At 37.3% G+C, this 19,459-nt stretch overlaps 1 protein-coding gene across 4 annotated transcripts in view; it reads right to left on the bottom strand.

The window, feature by feature from the left end:
* SHOC2 (SHOC2 leucine rich repeat scaffold protein) overlaps window positions 1-19,459 on the bottom strand; it is a 66,571-nt gene that overhangs the window by 23,345 nt on the left and 23,767 nt on the right. For all 4 annotated transcript variants that reach the window (XM_051618500.1, XM_051618498.1, XM_051618499.1 and 1 more), the window contains 2 exons: window positions 15,864-16,801; window positions 2,059-2,196 (listed from right to left, as the gene is read on the bottom strand). In XM_051618500.1, coding sequence (XP_051474460.1) covers window positions 2,059-2,196; window positions 15,864-16,566 — 841 coding nt within the window. In that variant the 5' untranslated portion in view covers window positions 16,567-16,801. The remainder of the gene's footprint in view (window positions 1-2,058; window positions 2,197-15,863; window positions 16,802-19,459) is intronic.

A 19,459-nucleotide genomic window follows, 5' to 3' on the forward strand; every position in this document is an offset into this window, starting at 1 on the left:
CTGAACAATCCTAACCACAGAGCAAGCTGTAATCTAAAAATCAAGCCACAACTTGCTTTAATGTTGAACAAAACCTGCGGTGACTAAGAAATAATGCCAATGTTGCTGAACTGGCTACGGATGCCTTTTCTGTAACTTGCATAAATGTAGGTTGATCATTATCATTTCAGCTGGAGCTTAAAATTTTTCCCTTCAAGTCTGGCTGTTTGTGAACTGTATGTGGCACAAATACTAATTTCTGATTTTAAGTTTTTGCTCTGAACAGAAATACTCAGTTACTACACACTGCTCAACACAAACAGGTGTTTTCCAGTGGAGCAAAAACTGAACCAGTGGAACGTTAAAGGCATGTTGGCACACTCCTGTCTCCCAGCATTATTCATCTGTCTTTGGTAGATTGTTGAGATATATAGCATAGATATGTAGCTCAGATGCTTGTAAGAGGCAGCTATATATATTTAAAAATAGGCAACTTCAAAAAAATAAGAAGACAATTAAACGGAAAAAGAAAACACAGAAAACAGGCAGAAATCCAGTCCAACAAGGCATGAACCTGACTCAGAACAAACCACCTAAGCTTACAATAACTTTCTGAAGAAACAGGTGAGTTCAAACTGCCTCAATTGCATAGTCAGCAATTTCCTGTCTATCACAAATTACACAACTGCCTAAGTGACTGTCTGCCCCTCCTACTCAAAGACCTTTCACTGTAAGCACAGTCCTGCAGCATATTATAAATAAGATTTTTGTGGTCCTCTGAGCAGCTCAGTGACTGCCAGTCACTAAACAACTCAGTAAGTTGTACTACTGTTCTGCACAAGAATCAACAACAGCGATCTGTAAGACCTAGCAATGGAAATCTCACTCTTGTTTAGAGAATTTTCCCACAATTAGCAGTTTATCCAGAGAACTCGCTTCCTAAACATGACACGTACACTACACATAAATTTTATTTAAAACAACTTTCATTAAGATTTACAAAATAACTACAAAAATAAAGGCTGTGTTTATGAATTGTGCAAGTTAGATGCAAATTCCAGCTGGAATAGGATCTGCAGAGTTTAAAAATATCATCAGTCCTGGAAGAAAGTTTAGTTCCAATGGATACTTCATCAATGTAAACCTCTGTTCAGGTCAGACTTTCTAAACAAAAAGCCACAGTAGCTCCACACTCAACAATTTACTGCTAGAAGAGAAGCTGAAGTGTTGTTAATTTTTTCCTCACTCTTCTGCTCATTCACTTTACTATGTATTAAATTATATTAATGAAATGTTCAATATAAATACTGTTCAAGTGATAACATTCATTCTTCTGAGTACATTCTGGTGATAAATAAGAGCTTAAAATGAAGGCCTTATTTTTTGTCTTTTTAAACCACAGCATTCATCTTTCTCTGTCATGTGTTAAAAGTGTTTTAATTAACTAGGAAAAGTGATATTCTGTTGTTTCATCCTATAAGAGACTCTGAAACTGACCAGGACAGTGTTTATTCAGGTTTATTTCCATCTAAGTAACAAATTCTCTATATATCACAGCATTAGAACATGGACTTTATGGACTTGGAAGGTTTTTTTAGTGGTTCTATGGAAAAGCGTAAAATATATAGAATTAATTTAAAACATTTATAGATTTAGTTTCTTTAGCCAAGGACATTAGTTAAGACTATCTGTTAAAGTATTACACTTCAACCAAGAATCCTTTGGCTTTTTATTCCTTTATATGCTCAGTTTCATTACAGAATGGATGGACAAGCTGTACATACTTATTTATAACAACAGAACACCTTAAATTTGTGTGAGAAATAATGGATTTTTTTCCTTATAACTCTCATTCTTAGACAATGCTGCCCTCTGTAGCACAGCTAGATTTAATAATGTAATTCAGAAAGTGAGAAACTACATTTAAGGCAACATGCACACCTTATTTTTGATCTCAAGTATGAAGAGGCCTTGAGCTGAACACCAGTCACCCATCAAATGCTCATTCTTAAATTCTTTCCTCTTACTGTACATTTTAAAACAGCTGATTATTTTCTCTTCTCCAGCCTCTTGACATACCTATGGTTTCTGGCAGGTCCAAGAGCTCATTGTGCTGCAAGTCAAGGTTGGTGATCTGCGTGCAGCTTCCAATCTCTTCTGGAAGATGTTCAAGCTGATTGTGCGCTACATCCAGCGTTATGAGGTTACACAACTCACCTAAAAGCACACAAGAAAACCAAAACATCAAGTTTTTCAATGTACAGCTCTAGAGAATTACTTCCACACAGAGATTAATAGAATCAGGCAGATTTGGGGATAATCTGAAAAAAAGCTATCACTACCATGAAGTTCTACATAAAAAATAAGGCATTGCAGGATCATCACTTCATCAGTCAGATCTAAAACCTGATCAACTATTTTAAAAACGTAGATAAAGCTTTTATAGATTCTCTGAGGAAATATGATTTACTTATTTTTCTTCTGACAGTTCAAGCTGTGGAATAAGAGTACCAAACCTATACCTCATACTTGTTTCAGGCTGACCAGAAGTTTAAAACATCACAGAGTAAGTGTACTGTACTGATTTTTGGGAAATTCAGATCTGCTGTTAGAGCACAATTTACTTGTTTGAGGCACAAAATCAAAAATTTAAAAAACCCATATCAAAATTATTTGGCTTACAACCTAGATAGCTTACCCGGAGTGCTAATTTAATAATTTTTAGGTAATCACAAAAAAAACAACTTACAGTAAACTGCAAACCTATTTACACAGATCATTGTGACTTACATATGCAAGCAGAGATACAGCAAAAAAAATGTTTGAACCACAGTATCATTTTAGGTTGGAATATACCTTTCAGATCATCAAGTCCAACCATTAACCTAACTCTACTAAGTCCACTGCTAAACCATGTCCCTAAGCAACATATCTACACAAATACAATCATAAAATCGTTTAGGTTGGACAAGACTTTTAAGAATTAAAAGGTTTATCTGTTAAGCTTTTAAAGATTATATTTGTCTAGAGTGCAGAGCTACTTCACACTTAACTGCTTCATTCCTGGCATTTACACATTAATTTAAAAGTACAGCTAAGCACATCTCCCTGTGTACAGTATTTTCACCTATCTTAATGGTAAACATACTGTATTCTGAGCAATAATTTGGTTTCTTTAAAAAAAAGTGTACATGCATGAATGCAGGTGTACATATTCACATACTTTTGCATCTGATGGAGGTGAAATTAATGCAAATTATCTGAACAGCTTCAACTCTATCCAGTAAAGATGAAGTCACTGTACTTGTGGATAAGAGCATGACTCGGTGACTAACAAAACTGGAAGAGCAGCAAATTCCTTTTGAGGAGCAAATGTCTATTTTTAAGCTTCAGTGTTATATCTTTGACACAATCCTTGAAAGATTTTCCCACAGGCTTATAGATCTAGCTTGGGCAAGTTATGATGTGTAGACTCTCTACCTATTATTAGGTCAGCAGATAACCACAAATTGTGATTTAGTAAATATTAACCTATTTACTGATTCAAACTTCGCATTGAGTTGCATGTGTCATATAGCCACAATACTTAATACATATGAAATAACCGTTGAAGGCCAGCAAAAAAAAGCCAGCCCCAAGGTCATTATCGCATTTTCCTTAGACTGTTAACTTGTAACTGGTCTTGTTTCCTGCATTTATTAACCCAATTTGGGACTTTTTCTATAAATTAGGCAAACAGAACTGAAAAAGTGGTGCTTATGCAGCTCCTCCATCTCGGTGTGTCCTCTCTCAAGTCAGCACTCACATGTATTCCAGGCAACAAGAGTCAACAGTCAAACACATTGTATCCAGCACTACATAAACCACATTAACATGCAGAAAAAAAGCAAATTTCAGAAAAAAATTGAGTAAAAGTTAATGTTCTGTGGTATGAGCATCTCTGTTATTAATGAAAACAAGTGGGCAAGGGTAGAAGATGGTAGAGGGAAAAAGAAACTGAAGACTTCAAAGTTCCTCCTTTACACAAACAAACAAATCTTTACTAAGATAACTCAAGAACTTTTGGGGTAGAACACACTTGGGGGCAACAGTTTTCATTCCATGATTGCTGTTTTCATTTGTTTTCCCTTCAGTCCTAAACTAATGATGTCAAATTGGAAATGTGGCATAAATTTAATTTCATCACACCGATTTCTCATTTACTTGACTCTTCCCACTCTACATCTGCTGAAGTTGAAGAAAGACTTGGGTTTTACAGCAACATTTGCTGCACTTCATTTTTGCACCTGCTGAAAACTTTGACAACAGCAAGCTACATGTTTGAACCAAACATCTCACTAGCTAATTCTGGGGAGGAAAAAAAAGAAAAGATATGTCCATGTTTATTTAGCCAGTTAAAGGCAAGCTAAGACTTTGGGTTGATTTCAACAGCCATATTTAATATATTTTTATATCAGAGATGCAGGCATTGTTTTAAAAAGCAATACTGGTAAACATTTAATAAAAATGTCAAATATTAAAATAGATTGAGGACTGCCCAACAAATTTTAGACTTTGAAGAAATCAAGAAAAAGTTAAAGGCCTATCATGAAGTACAGTGACTTAATGAAAGCAATTTTAAGAGATATTACAATATTCAGTTTTTAGGAAACATTGCTTAGTAAGGAATCCTGCTCTTGTATGTCATTATACTTACGGTTTGACAACATTTCACCAAAATGCTCTCTTTCCCCACAGAAGGAGAGGGGAGGTGAAGCGTTGGCACTAACATTCTTGCAATGCTTGAACTTGGATCGCTGAGACACAACACAGAGTATGCAAGTCTACAAAAAGCACTCAAGGTACATCTCTCCTATTGTCCTCCATGAGGTATGGAAAAAATTCTTACATCCAGAATGCTTAACAAGGTGACAGATGTTTAGGTGATGTGGTAGGGACCCATCTCCACATGTAAAGGCACACAGAGGATGAGCAGTGGGTGGGAGAACCCAAATACCAGCTGTCCCAGGAGAGCCATAAGCCCCATGGCCAGAGACACATCATGGTGGGTAAATGGAAAGGTTCTTCAGAGCACCTCACAGACTGAGGGCTGCTACTGCATATGGTGCTTGAACACCTACTACAGGGCGCAAGGAAGAGCAACTTTGGATGCTAAGAGTTGCTACAGAATTTTTAGGGAAAGGAAGGAATCAATGTGGTTTGGGAAGGACAGGCATAGGAAAATAGATGGATAAGGAAATAAAAGGCTCCAGTTCTTTATAAACTGATGCTGGTTATGTCCTGTAGCCCATCAGCACCATCTGCCCTGTCTTCTCTTTAAACCCTATTTTGAACTATTCTCCTGGGTGAGAGGCTCTGTTCTGCATGCCTGGAGGACTGAGAACCAGCAACACTGCAGTTAACATGACCAACACTACTGAAAATATCCCAGTACGTGGGATCAGAACCACCCTGGGCATGGAGAGCACTCTGCCACCAGGCCAGCAGCTGAAGAACAGGAGGAGCTCTTTCACCAGCTGACTGACAGAAGCAATTTGCCCCATGAATGGGCACACTGTGCCCTGCACTGCTGCACAACAGCAGCTCTTTCAAAAATTACGCCCAGATAAACACATGGCATAAACAATTGATACAACAAATAATGATCTGTAAGAAAAAAGAGGCCAAACTAAAGGCCATTTGCACAATGCTTTCCTAGGAGCTGATATAAAGCCAGCTCGTTTCAGTGATGGGAAGTGTCCTTCTTGTCTGAACAGTGGCAACTCTACTGAAGCACTTCTCAAATAAAGGTGAAGATAACTTTCAATAAGATACAAGTGAAGTCTGGCATTTTTGCTTGGTCAGGGTAAGAAGCAGATGTCAAAATTAAAAAGAAAGTTTCCCTAAAATAAAAGATTTGTCTAAGTACAAAAAGAAAAAAACAGCTAATAAGCAAGGAGCTCATGATCCTTTTCCTATTAAAAGAATCAACAATTGTTTTTTTTCAGGTGTACTACATAAACTTTGCTGAAACACATCCGTATCATTATCAAGGTAACAGAAATGCACCAGCTAGAAATCTGCTGCAGCTCAAAATCAGCCTGTCTCAGAAGGCAAAAGCTCATTCCAGTTCACCACAAGGACAACTCCAGCATCACTTCAAAAGGACTGTCTGAACACCCAAAAATCACTGCAGCAAGGCAAGCACTACTCTAGGGAAATACTAATCACAGGTAAAATGAACTAACTCTTCTCACCATAAGTACTGTCAAAAATAGACAAGTCTTAAGCTCACAGTAGGGAATAAAGGATTCTCTGTGTACTACTTGCAACTGCATTGAAGGGACAAGCATCCCCAGGGCAATTTAAAAATAAACTAGGAAGGGGCTTGGAGGGCTTGGGGTGAGTTGTTTTTTGGTTTGTTGGGTTTTTTTTTGGTTGCTTTATTTATTTAAATACTACATTAAACTGTAATTGCAAGGGAAAAAAGGCAATTGAAGCTCAAAGTCTGCCAAGAAAGCAGACAGAAACTGTATGTATTGGCTGGCTCGACAATAAAAGAATTTAAAGTCATGCCCATATGAAATACATAAAGCTGTTTCTCTCTATATAACTGTGACAATATGGTTAGTTACACCCTATTATGTAGTTTTTAAAAACTTGTATTTTAAAAGATTCTAGAAGATAAAAAAGTTGAGAAGCCTTGCGTATTTTTCAGAGAAAACAGTTTGCTACGAGTCCCAACCACCTTTCAGTTAAAAATGTTGATAAAAATACATCTAAGTATACATCTTAACAATCTTTTAAAAAGATGGGGTTAGCAATCACCTCATCGTTGTTCTCATATGCAGGGAAACTAAATGTTATAGTATGACAAAGCTAAATATACCTGCTGAAAAACCCCAACGTTATGAAATTACTAATGTTTTCTGCATAATGAGTCAGAATTATACTCCTTTTACATGGCCAACCTTGAAAGCCTGTTATGACAAGAGAAGCAAGTTACATGCCCTGACTTACATAATTCTGAAAATTCCTCTTGGCCATTTACAAACAAAATATGGCTTCATTTAAAAAAATAAATAAAAGTATGCACAAATTAAGAGTCATATAGGGAGACAGTATAGGTCAACAGCAAAGAGGCTCCAGTGTCTCCTACCAGTAATTCACACAGTGGGCAACACTCCTGAACTGCAAACATTATTCGTAATAGAGCCTGTTTTCCAGTGGATTAACTCTGTGCCTGCCCATGCTTAAGCAGATTGAAAATTATGAAATCCTTCACAACATGATAAATCCTGGGCCAGATGACACAGCAAGAGGATTAAGACTCTTATGGAAAGTACAAGGAAGAGGAGAATGTAAATACTAGTGGAACTTCAGGTTGCTGTGTCACAACACTGCCTGTAAGCTAATTTGTTAAGAATAATTATCCAAAATCAGCAATGCTGGGAACAAGTTACACATAGCTCCCATAACTTTGGTAGTTATTCGTCTCTTAACAGGTTTTTACTACATGAATTTTTAGTCTGTCTATAAAACTCTTTGGGATAAGTGCCTTGATTTTAGAAAAAATAAAAAAATAAAAATAAAAACAATTTTACAGTTTCAGATTCTTTTCCTTCTCTGTAAGATTCGAGTACATCACTGTAACAGACAGCCTGAACTTTTTGCTCTGCATTATAATCAGCTGTCCAAAAGAAAAGTTAAGCAGTCAGAGCTATTCTGAATTATTTCAGCACAACTGTAACTCACACAGAGGGGTTACTGAGTAAAAAATATGATTTTAATATGGTCACAAGTGACTTATGTACCAAAGTTAAGATATTCATATAAGTAAGAAATAAGCACAGTAAAAATTTAGAGTTTGCAGAATTCACAACAGGATCTAGTTACGGAAACCACTCAAAAACACAGAAGCTCAACTGAAAAGAAAGACTCAAAATATGATCTAAAACAAGCTTCAACAAGACACAACAGCAAAATATATTTGTTGTTTATAATTAAAAGTAACACATAAAATTAAAAACATGTTCAAACATTTCAAACATGTGAAACATACAAGAAACAGCCTTAGTGAGGACTCAAGGCAGGATTTAGGCTGAGAAGTAGAATAAACCAATAGGAACCTCATGAAGTGCCAAGACAAAGTCCTGCACCTAGCACAGAATAGCCCTGCACCAGCTGGTGAGGAAACAGGGAAGGAAGGAGCAGGGAGTCCTGGTGAAGCTGAACCTGGGGTCACATCTTGGGTCCTGTCCATTTAGTGTTGAACAAGTGTGCTTGCTCTTAATAAAAGCTGACCACCTCCAGTGCTGCATTAGCAAGCTGTTCAGCACTTAAGAAGGTAAGCAAACAGCTAAAATAACTGCAGCATTGATATTTAAAAATAATTAAGGAAAAAAAATAAAAAGCTGGACTTCTAACAAGCTGTCAGTATTTACTGGAATTACACTCAAGGCATCAACCCAATAAGCTCTGCAAGTAGATCAAAAAGGCAGGACTACTTAATCATTATCCTAAAGCCAGTCTGAAGAAAATGTAATCAGGAGGAATTTGACTAGCTGACATGGCAAAACTGTGTCCCCACGAGAGGTTTCACAGGAATCAGAACCCAGACACCGAAGCTGAAGCCAGCCAAAATGTTCTTCACCCTTCCTGCAGCTCAAGAAAGCAACCAGAACTGGATCAAATAAGCATTTTCTCCAGCTTCTAGGAAGCAGCAGCACATATGTATCAATGCCTATATTTATTCCACTTCTGTTCACAACTTCATGCTTTTATCACATTAGAATACAAAAATATAAAAATATTCTCTACTGCTGTGTTTGCAGACACTAGCATCCCAACTAAGCGCAGGAACATTACTTTGTTTGCTTCAAACTGCTGAAACAAGAAGGGATTCTTAGATGTAAATCATTAAAAGAAATACTTCTCTGTATTGTCAGGTTTGCTTAAAAAAGGGGAAATGAAATTCAGAGCATTACTGAAAAGCTTTGCAACTAACAAGTTATTTAATAAGGAGGCACTATATGCAGCATGGAGTGAGTAGACATGAACTAATGCAGCTGCATACATGTGGTTTACTGTCTATGCTACTGAAAATCAAACAGGTGCAAGTGTCATGAAAAAGAGTTTCAAAGTAGTCAAGAAACCACAAATGATCTAAATATTGGGTAGATGGGGGAAGGGAAGAACAGAAAAGAGTCACAGAGACATTCCAAGTCTGGTGTAGGCAGATTCTCTGAATTACAATCTAAAAATATTTCCCTTGCAGAACAGCCCGGACCAGATTCTCCATAGAATAAGAGTTGCATTCACAGACAGAAAACACAATATTTGGGGTCTTAAGAAACTTTCAGAAACTATGCAAATGTAACTTCAGCCATCTTAACAAAATTATTTCTATTTGAGCTGTGTGTGCTAAGATGACAAAAATATTCACATCTACACTAAGATGCATCTTGTCTTTGCAAAGAAAATGCTATCAGCTTGTTTGTGCAAAACAATTCCTTCAACAGAACATGGAGGGATGCAAGAAAACTCTTGATACAAGAAATGCAAAAGCCTTGTTTAACTAACAGCCTGCAAATTGAAGCATTTGCTTGGCCTCATCCCAAAACAGTTCTTCTGGTTTTCATCCTTCTCGTGCCGACTGTCTGACTCACCAGAGCATTCACATTCTTCCATTCTAATCTTCAACTTTTTGGTCTCAGTGGAATGGACAATTTACCAGATATGGTGATGAAGTTGGAGTCCATCTTGTTAACTGATTCCCACAATTACCTCTCCAGGCTGTGTTTTGGCAAAGCTTCCACACAGAAGCCTTTCTGTTAAGGTTTTTATTTCATGGATATCACAAGAGATTCAACAGCCAAGTCAACAGGTAAGTTCTGCTTTTGCAGTTGGTATGTACATATTATTCAATATCCGTATAATTGACCTTTTATTCAAGAACAATGTTGAAAGAAAACCTATGGACCTTGTTAAAGATGCAAAGTGTTTATAGGAGTTTAAAGGAAAAAAAAATGGTCAAGCCCTTGGAAGATCAGTCCACTGAGAACTGCTACAGAGACAAGCTGTACCAGACTCAGGAAATCCCCAATATGAAAATAGTTGGATCTAGGGAAGGATTTAGGTTACACCTCACATATAAACTTAGCCTGCTTCTATCCAGCCATTTGCTTAGGGCTACAGTCAGAAGCAGGATACTGAGGAAGATGCACTCTGAAAATTAATCACTGCTGTCAGTTTCATTGCAATTTACAATAAAGACTAAGTTCACAAAGAGCAGAGTAGCTTTGCCATCAAGAAACTTGAATCAATGAATTCTCACCATTATACCTAAAAACATAACAAAAAGTAGCTTCAGGAAAGTGGAATTGAGTTGATGCTACCAGGACTCCACCAGGTTTTATGGAACAAGACACAGAAAACAGTGGGAGAAAGGAAGAAAAAGAGATTTTGCAAATACAACCTGATGCATTTTCAACTGCTTTCTGCAGCCAGTAATCCATCCTTCTTCAAACCACTTGTGGTGCACTTCAGATGCTTTTATACAACATGAGCAATCCTACCTGTGAAGTTTCACAGATGACCTGCAGCAAGCCAAGCTGATTTAACAGCTCAGTACTGGCAAAAGTAGTGGTCCTGCTCTCCCTGTTCCAGTCCTCCTACTCCTCCTCCACCAGTTCCAGCCTTATCTCAAAATTAACTCATTTCAATCAACTAAAATAACAGACAACAAAAGTAGTGAAACCACTAATATTTCTTCTCTTAGTTTAGTGAGATAAATCAGGTCACCAAGCAAAAGCTCAGAAGAAGGAGGCAGGATTGAGCAGCTGGGAAGCTGTGAGGAGCAGAACGGATACTGTCCCTTTCAGCATCATCAGCATAGCCATTTCACAAAAACTCCCACTAATTCAGCTCCTCTTCAAGAAAGCTTGTGGCTAAACATGCAGAAAAAAAATAATTTAAAAAAATCACCAAACCTCGAATATATTTTCATCTAAATGGATTTTTAAGTATTTTTATCTCTTATTCAAAGAAAGCTATTCATATTTGAAAATGCAGCAAAGCATATCAAGCTTACTATGAAGTCTATTAAAATAATTCCAATTGCATTAAAAGTGTAGAAGCAATATATATGTTGCTGGAAAAGTGTTAAGAGAAGTCCAATATATGACTAGTAGCAATTATTTGATAGGTACCTAAAGCCTGAATTTGCCAAGTTACTAAAAGACGATCTTCTTCCAAAGTACAGATAATATTGTCTGCATTTTATGGCTTATTAAGTGCATTCAGCTGAGTAAACTACAATTTCATATTAAGAAGTCTTCTGGAACATTGAAAATACAGGAAACCTTACTGTCATCGTCCTACCTATAATAAAGCAACTGGATGCAAGGGATTGACAGGTACAGCATTCGGGGGGGGGGGCGGGGAGAGATCAGAAAGGCACACATCTGTTAATTAATTATAGATAACAGCACTTCCTCTTTCTCACGAAAATGTTTGTGTTAAATGCAAAGCAACTTTTCTCCCAGTGCAGTCACCTCATTTAAGTTTGTGTTGTTTAACTACTGAAGACAGTTTAAGACCCAAAACAGAACCTAACTTCAGATGACTTCCCAGCAGCTCAGTGCTGGTAGGTTCACCTCTTCGAGGTTTTCCTCACCACACACCATAACAGGTCAGTTGTTTTAAAGCAGTTTCCAGGACCACTTAAAAACCTGATCAACTGTGTGTTTTGCTAAAAACATTTTAATTTTGTTCATTGTTTTACCTTCACTCTGGCTTTTAGGAAATATTTTAGAGCTAGTTTCAGGTTTCCCTAAAAAGAATCTAACAAGTATTAATGCTGTATGCTTGCACAGCAAGCAGTAGCTGCTCTTGATAAGCATTTCTAGAAACTCACACAACCAGCAGTATAGTTTCTATGTGTCATCCATTAAACAAGAAGCACTATCACAGGAATGGATACTACCCATTCAAAATTTAAGCCAAGAGAAATAACAAGAGGTGATTCTGATAACCTCACAGCCATCTAAACACTATGCAGACCAACAGAATTTGCAGGAAACATTAACAAAAGGCACAAAACTAAAAGGCATGAAAACAGATAAAAAATAAAAGTTACTTGAAAAAATATAATTAGAACATGAAATTAGTTTGTCATTAAAAGTTAACAGTTTTCTACAAAAAATATTCAGTCTGAGTAATGGCTGTGAGAAGACATAGCTGCTGTCAGCACATACACTGGAGAGCAAATCCAAGTAAGAGGGAAACTACTGCATCTGAGAACTGTGAAGCATCATTGGCACAGAAAACAACTAGCCATAGACACACTGGGTATTGGATGGAAGTTTTCAAAATCAGAGTACTTAGGACTCCAGGACCTACTTTCAATTTCTTTCACTGAGAGTAGAAGGAAAATAAGCTTTATTTTATCAGGCTAGAGATTCCTAGAAAAGCAATTAAATGGGATGATTGCTTACAAAACAGGTGACACTTTATTTTAAAGCAGCAAGGTCCTGAAGTTGGAAAGCCTTTTATAGTTATGAAGAACTGATATTGTGTTCAGTAGTAGTAAAAACCATCACAAATCTCTAGCACCAGGGTCTGACTTCAATTCCATCACACTCAATACTGGCTCTCTGAGGAAACAGTAGCCATATCCCATCTTTCAAGCTGAAAGGGATTTTAATTATTTTTGGGCTTTTTTGTCCTTTTGTAGCACATCTATCTCCAAAAGACGAAGTAAAGAAAACCCAGGATTCCTCATATAGTTGTGTACCAGATCAACAACATGAGGAGATCGTGGCTAGCTTGCTGAACAAGGCAGTGGGTTATATAAGCTTTGAATTTTAAAAAACATGAACAAGAACACTAGTTTACCATCAGATATGTGAGCCTTAGGCCTTAGAACAATGGGGTATTTTTACAAAGAATTTGAAATGCTCCATATGATATTGCTTTATAAAAGATAATGGTCTCATTTTACTTCCCGCTTTGCAGCAACAAAAATTCCTCTTTTATTTACAAGCTGATAATATAAGTGTTTGCTTGTATATAGTACTTAGAAACTGTATTATAAACGTACAAGGGATAAAATCATTGGGACTTAAAAGGCAAGGTTTTTTTAAAGTGCACATTTAAAATGTAGAAAAACAACAAGTGTTTAAACAGATGAATTCCACTGGAAAGTAAGCAATAAATTTCTCAGCAGTTCCATTTTTCAGCTGTGTTTCCAACTCAAACATTCATCTTTGTACTAGAACAAAGATTCATGATAGTGAGTAAAAATCAATTACAAAAGCAAAACTATTTTGTCTGGTTTTACTCTTGAGGAAAAAGGTTTTCAAATGCCTGTTCTGTATGTCTTGGTCATTACAAGTTCTTTGTGTTACATGGACTTAGAAATCCTTTCATTAATTTATTTTTCAGCTGAATCAATTGCAAGCAACCTAGTCAGAGTAATTTACTTCAAATAAAAAAGGATGAAGTAGAACACAGGAATTTTCCTTCAAAATTCTTCATAAGGGTGACAGTCATCTTTTTGTGCTTCTAAAATGCCTTCCACAATGAGGTGCTGACCCCTAACAAGGAAAACAGGCATTATCACAAATAAAGGCACAACTAACTAACTGCTGGATACAAAGCCAGAAGTAGCTAATGTTCTCAAGCCAGGGTGTGATAAAGACCCAAGAACACTGCCTGTATGCATATCAAGAGAATAATATACATATATATATATAAAAAAATAAAAAAACAAGCAAGTCACATATATTCCTTCATTATACATACATCAACTAAATTTCTCCATGAAACTTTTACACGATTGCTTTCCAGACTATTATGAACCAACACACATCAAAATTATATACTTTAATGTAAACTTAACCACAAGAATTCAACAAACAAAAGCATTAAGAAACAAAGAGGTTCCAAAAGCAACAATAGTGTCTGCAGTATCAAACACACCTAAAAGAAGTTTCTAAAGGGCAACACCAAACACTGGAATGCAGTATCTCACAAAAGGTTTTACTTCACACACTAGCATTAATTTAAATTTAAATATGCAGTACTATGCCTAGTTTAACCTCAGAAGCTGACTCTGAAGCTAGATTACATTAAGTAACTGAGCCGCAAACAGACTCAGGTAAAGTACAGACAACTGTGTAATGCAGCTCAAGCAGCTGCATCAGTCACAATTTCTACAACAGATGTAGAAACACACAGTATGGTTTTTGGTTGGGTTTTGGGGTTTTTTGCAAACATCAGACCTATGGTTTCCAGCGTGTTTCTGTGATTGGTAGAAGATTCAAAGAGGCTGTTGGATTTAAATTGAAGCATCAAAATAGATAAAAATTGTAATTCCCTAGCATTCCCAGGGGAAATCCCCAGGATTGCTGAGATACTAGTGACAACTCAACAATCATGTTGATCAGAAAACATACCACAGTAACCATTTAACTTTTGCCTAGCAAAAAAGTGTTTCCGTGGCATATAGTAGAATCCATTCCAATTGCAGCTTTAGGGACCCAAAGAGAGAGACCAACAACTGACAGACTGGCTGCATTTCTCCACTCCTGTTATCACATACAGAAGCTGTCTGTACCAGACTTTGCTGGTAACATCATTAGCCATTTCAGATGTGCCCAGGAGTTCCTGCCATCAAGAACAAGTTACCTTACATATCTTACATAGCAAGTGGCAGCAGAAAGAGGCAAACACTGATGATTTGAAAAAGATCTGCTAAGGATCCAAATAAAAGCATTACCCAAGCTATGCACAATTAGTGAGCAAAGGGGCCAACTTCAGTAACACTTAATATACTCACACACTGGCTTGGTTAACAGAAAAAGTCCCACATCAGCTTTTAAAAACAGGGCACAGGAATTATTTATTACTCACAGTATTACAAGGGCTTTTACAAGTTTTTTTCCCACACTGGAAGAAAGTCACAGCAGTTTCTTAACTGCTGAAGTTTATGTTCCCCTTCACCCTAAAGGGACTAAGCTATGCTTGCATTTTAAAAAATGGTGATACACAGAAAAAGGCCACTAATGATAGAATCTCCCTTTTATGAGGCACATACATTGCTCAAGTATTGCTTGAGAACAGCCTGATAAAGAGATGTTTGCCATGAATCAGAACCTATTAGGAACAACTTAGGAGTTCTCGATACACAGCGCATTTTTGTAATTCACTATTCAAATCAATAAGCCACTTTCATACTATTTCACCATCTCTCAAACTTCTATAACAATGTTTGGAAAAAGAAATATTATTCATTAAAAAGTCATAAGAATCATCAACCATGCGTACAACATTTGGTCACTTTATATTAAGAGTCCCTCTATTAATATATTCATGACTTATAAAAGGTAGATGCTTTCACGAATCATTAACCTACATTATTAAGTGTTATGGCATCCAAAAGCTTGCTCATGGTAACAGCACGTAGCTACCTATTCTACCTTGTATTACCATGGCCACACCCCTCTGTAACATGCCCATAATGTGTTTATAACTTGCAACAGTTCATAAATGATTTATAAAGAAATCTTAACATGAAATATGACCCTGTATCTTTTGGGTTTTTTAAAACCATCTGAGCTCTGCAGACACCATATGTGAAAGCACAAGGCAAAGATGAAAACAAGACGCATCAGATTTTAAGATGACAGATGAAGAAAAAGAGCTTTTGGTATTTCAAAAATAGTATTTCAGAGGTACTGAATACTCTTAATATAAGCTAACATTGCAACAGTAGCATCACGAGCATAATTTTATGAAGTTTTCAACGAAAAAGGGCACCTGGAGAAGTTTATATACACTTAACCAAACTGTAGGATGAACTTCAGCGCAGAATTAAACCTTGAATCAGTGCAATCACTTACCAATTTCAGCAGGTAGTTGCTTGATTTTGTTCTCCCGTATGCTAAGCATGGTGAGTTTTGACAAGTTTTTGATATCCTTTTCCACAGTAGTTATACGATTAAAGCGTAGGTAAAGGGTGGCGAGGGAGCCCAGCCTGTACACCACCGAAGGGATTTCGCGCAGTTTGTTGTGCCGCAGGTCAAGCATGCGCAGTTTCTTCAAGTTATCAAGAGAGTCAGGCAAACTGGTGAGTGAATTTTCACTCAGGGCCAGTGTCATCAGGTTCACTAGACAGCCCACCTCTGCCGGGAGGGACTGCAGTTTGTTACTGTATAAATAAAGTTCTGTTAACTGCGTTAGCTCTTTGATAGCTGATGGAAGCATGTGTATAGACCTCTTGGACAAGTCCAAGCGCATTGAATTCTCTTCCCGGCATTTATTTAGCTCTTTGATCACCTCAGCATTGCTGGATTTTTTGCGGGTACCTGTGGCTGGATTAGGTCTTTTTATTGTATTGTCCACTGAAAAAGCTACCCCAGGCTGCGTGCTACTGGAGTCCTTCTTTCCATCTTTGGCATCTTTCCCTTTGGTCTTAGGCTCCTTTTCTTTGCTCTCTTTCCCAAATCCTCCAGAGGCTTTGGCCTCCTTCTCCCTTTCTTTTGACGATGGGACTTTTGGATCCTTCTCTTTACAGTCTTTTTCTTTTCCTAGATTACTACTCATGGTGACTCAGCGTTTAGAGAGCACCACATGAAATCTGTTTCTGAAGTTCACAAGAACAATTCACTGCTGAGGCAACAAGGATCCTTAAAACATGCAAGTGTCGAACCAAGGGAGGAGCTTTGGAGGTGTGATACCCATTTGCTACATATTGGTTCTGAAGGCACTCTTTCCTAATCGTGGTATCAGGAGATTCAGCCGTAGAGATCTGAAGGTCAGATGCTCCGTATTAGTATTTCTGTAACACAGAGAAGAGAAGCCAAATTTAGTGTAAATATAAAAACTTAACTTCCAGTTAAACGTTGAATGTTTCTCCACTAACTCAAGTTAATCATTTGTCCTTTTCTTCAAATGTCAGAGAAAAACTCAGTGCTAAAACAAAAATATTACACATATTGCTCAGAAGACCCATCACAGTCCTGTGTCTTAGCTAGTTCTTAGCGTAACACCCTGGTCATCAATATGAATATTCTCTCCCCTCCATGCCAAATCAGTCAATAAAGATCTGCTAGAATTTTAAGTGCCTGTCTCTTCAATCAAAACTGTACAGGCTTATTCTTTCAGCACAAAAGAGCCTCAATTTGGTCTACAGTAAAATCTAATACTCTACTGTAATATGAGCACTTTGCATCAAGATCTCCCTTCCAACCAGCTCTGAAATGCAGGTCTCTGCTTTTTAACAGGGAGCAGAACACTGTCACCAGCTTCATGTGCTTTCAAGACAAACACAAGGATTTTTAAAATAAACCTATCAAAAAGTAAGCTGAAAGCTCAGAAGAAATAATATATCATGCTTCAAGACAAGCAAAATTACAAAGGAATTTCTCATGAGAGTAGGATAAGATATCGTTAAGCAGTATCTTGAACTCCCACCCCCAAGGACTATAATGCAGCTTAATAAGTCAACAGATGTCTGAAACCTGTAGAGCCCCATTTACATTTTTACAAACTCATCATGCATCATAGAAAGTAGCTTTGCTTCATGCTTCAATTCAAAACACATGACATCCCTGAGAAATTCAAGATTCTGAATACACTGGAGAGGTTTTTTAATGTATCTTTGTGGAAGAAAACAAATAGTCAATCAATGGCAACAATAATTTCAAGCCCCCTTATAAGTCCACCTTTCAACCTAGAATCAACTTCCCTTTGTTACACAGCATTCACTGAGAAAGTCTGTTTGTATCTCAGAGGAGTACCTTGTTTCCTCAGCCACATGAGCTATGTGAAAATAACCTTAAAACCCCCAAAGAAGTTCTGTTGCCATCCTAGCATTCCATCTTCTGCACAAGTTTGTAACACTCATAATCAAAATCATAATATTTTGCATACTTAAGCCATCAACAAGTACTAGAAATACAAATGTGTTAGCAAAGCTCAAGTAACTATTTTTAATTGCACAGTTATGCTCTGTATGGTTGCCTTCAGGTACAAACATATCCTTGGAGAACACATGGAAGGGTACTTTGCTCAATATATTCATTCACACACACAAAAAGGTAAAGATAAGCTATTGAAGAACAGTAATAAGGACAAGCTCAAAAGAGACCCTTCCCCAGGAGGTGGCTTGCAGTCCTTCACCCTGATTAAGTACTGCTGCACTATCACGAAGTGTGTGCTGCTGTTCTGGACAACTCCCTTGCAAACAACCATAGCTGTCTGCTGGCAGCAGCAGCTTTTAACTTGGAAATTGACTCCAAAGCAGAGTTCCCTAAAGCAGCACAAGCCGGTTCCTTACTTCATTCTTCAGATATCCACCCAGCTCCTACAACATCCATTAATCTGACCTATCCCTCAAGATTACCAACCTCACTACATTATATTTTAAAGCTTGTTCTCAGCATCATATAATCTACTTGCTTGTAAAAACTCAGATTTTAGAGGAGACAAGACTCCAAATACAAAAATCCAGCTGACTAAAGGGTGGGAGCCTGAAATGCCTGACAACTTATTTTCAGTACAAAAGGTAGCACAAAGAATTGAAAAATAACACAGTCAGTTTCTAAATTCTGATAATATAGAGAAAACTTAGCCGTGTAGCAGTGCCAGACAGCTACTGCTCCACATTCAGCTCCTACAGTGCAAAATATTCCCAAGGCTGCTGCCCTCGTGAGCTTTCAATTTAATCAAATTTAGGACCCACCAAGAGATTTGGTTCATTTCTTACACCCATTGCAGTTGAAGGAGGTTTAGAAGAAGCCTCAGAAAGGAAAGAGGGCTGGAGATTAGTGCTGCTAAAAGCAGCTCAGTAGTACAAATGCTCCAAATAATCTGCATGCACTTTCACTGTCTTTGTTAGCAATTACTTCAATTGTACCTAAAATAATAAAAAAAAAAGGGGGGGGAGATGGGGGGAGAGAGGGAGGGCAGAACTCCCTGCTTCAATATGCCAGTTTAACATTTCATTTTCTGTTAAGGAACAGAAGTCTTTTGCCCATACAATGGAATCAAAATTGAAAAGTCATTAAAAACATCTGAAACATATAATGAAAATTCAGAGCAATACAAAGGGTCATGACCAGAGAGACTTCAACCTCTCCTGAGAGTTAAAGCTGTTAGGAGGCAATCAACATGCAGACTAGCCACAGGCAGCCCTTGTTTTCCAACACATGGAAACCAAAGCCGAGCTCACAAGGCAGCAGGCCTTCAAAATACACTCTGTTCAGAGTGACAAAAGGCTAACAGTAAAATGTACTGCCCCTATGCCATTTTTATCCCTTTACTGATTATTTTAATTACTGCCTGAGACTGCAAAATGTATTTTAAATAGTTTTACAAGGTTTAGCCTCCTTCTTTCCAAATAAAGTAATTCTCTAATACCTAGAATAACTACGACCAGCACTTCTACTGAGCAAAAGCTTATAATGAGAATTTCTCATCATAGTAAGAAGAAACA

Source organism: Apus apus, chromosome 4 (genome assembly GCF_020740795.1).
Source record: "Apus apus isolate bApuApu2 chromosome 4, bApuApu2.pri.cur, whole genome shotgun sequence".
In the NCBI taxonomy this organism is placed as follows: domain Eukaryota; kingdom Metazoa; phylum Chordata; class Aves; order Apodiformes; family Apodidae; genus Apus; species Apus apus.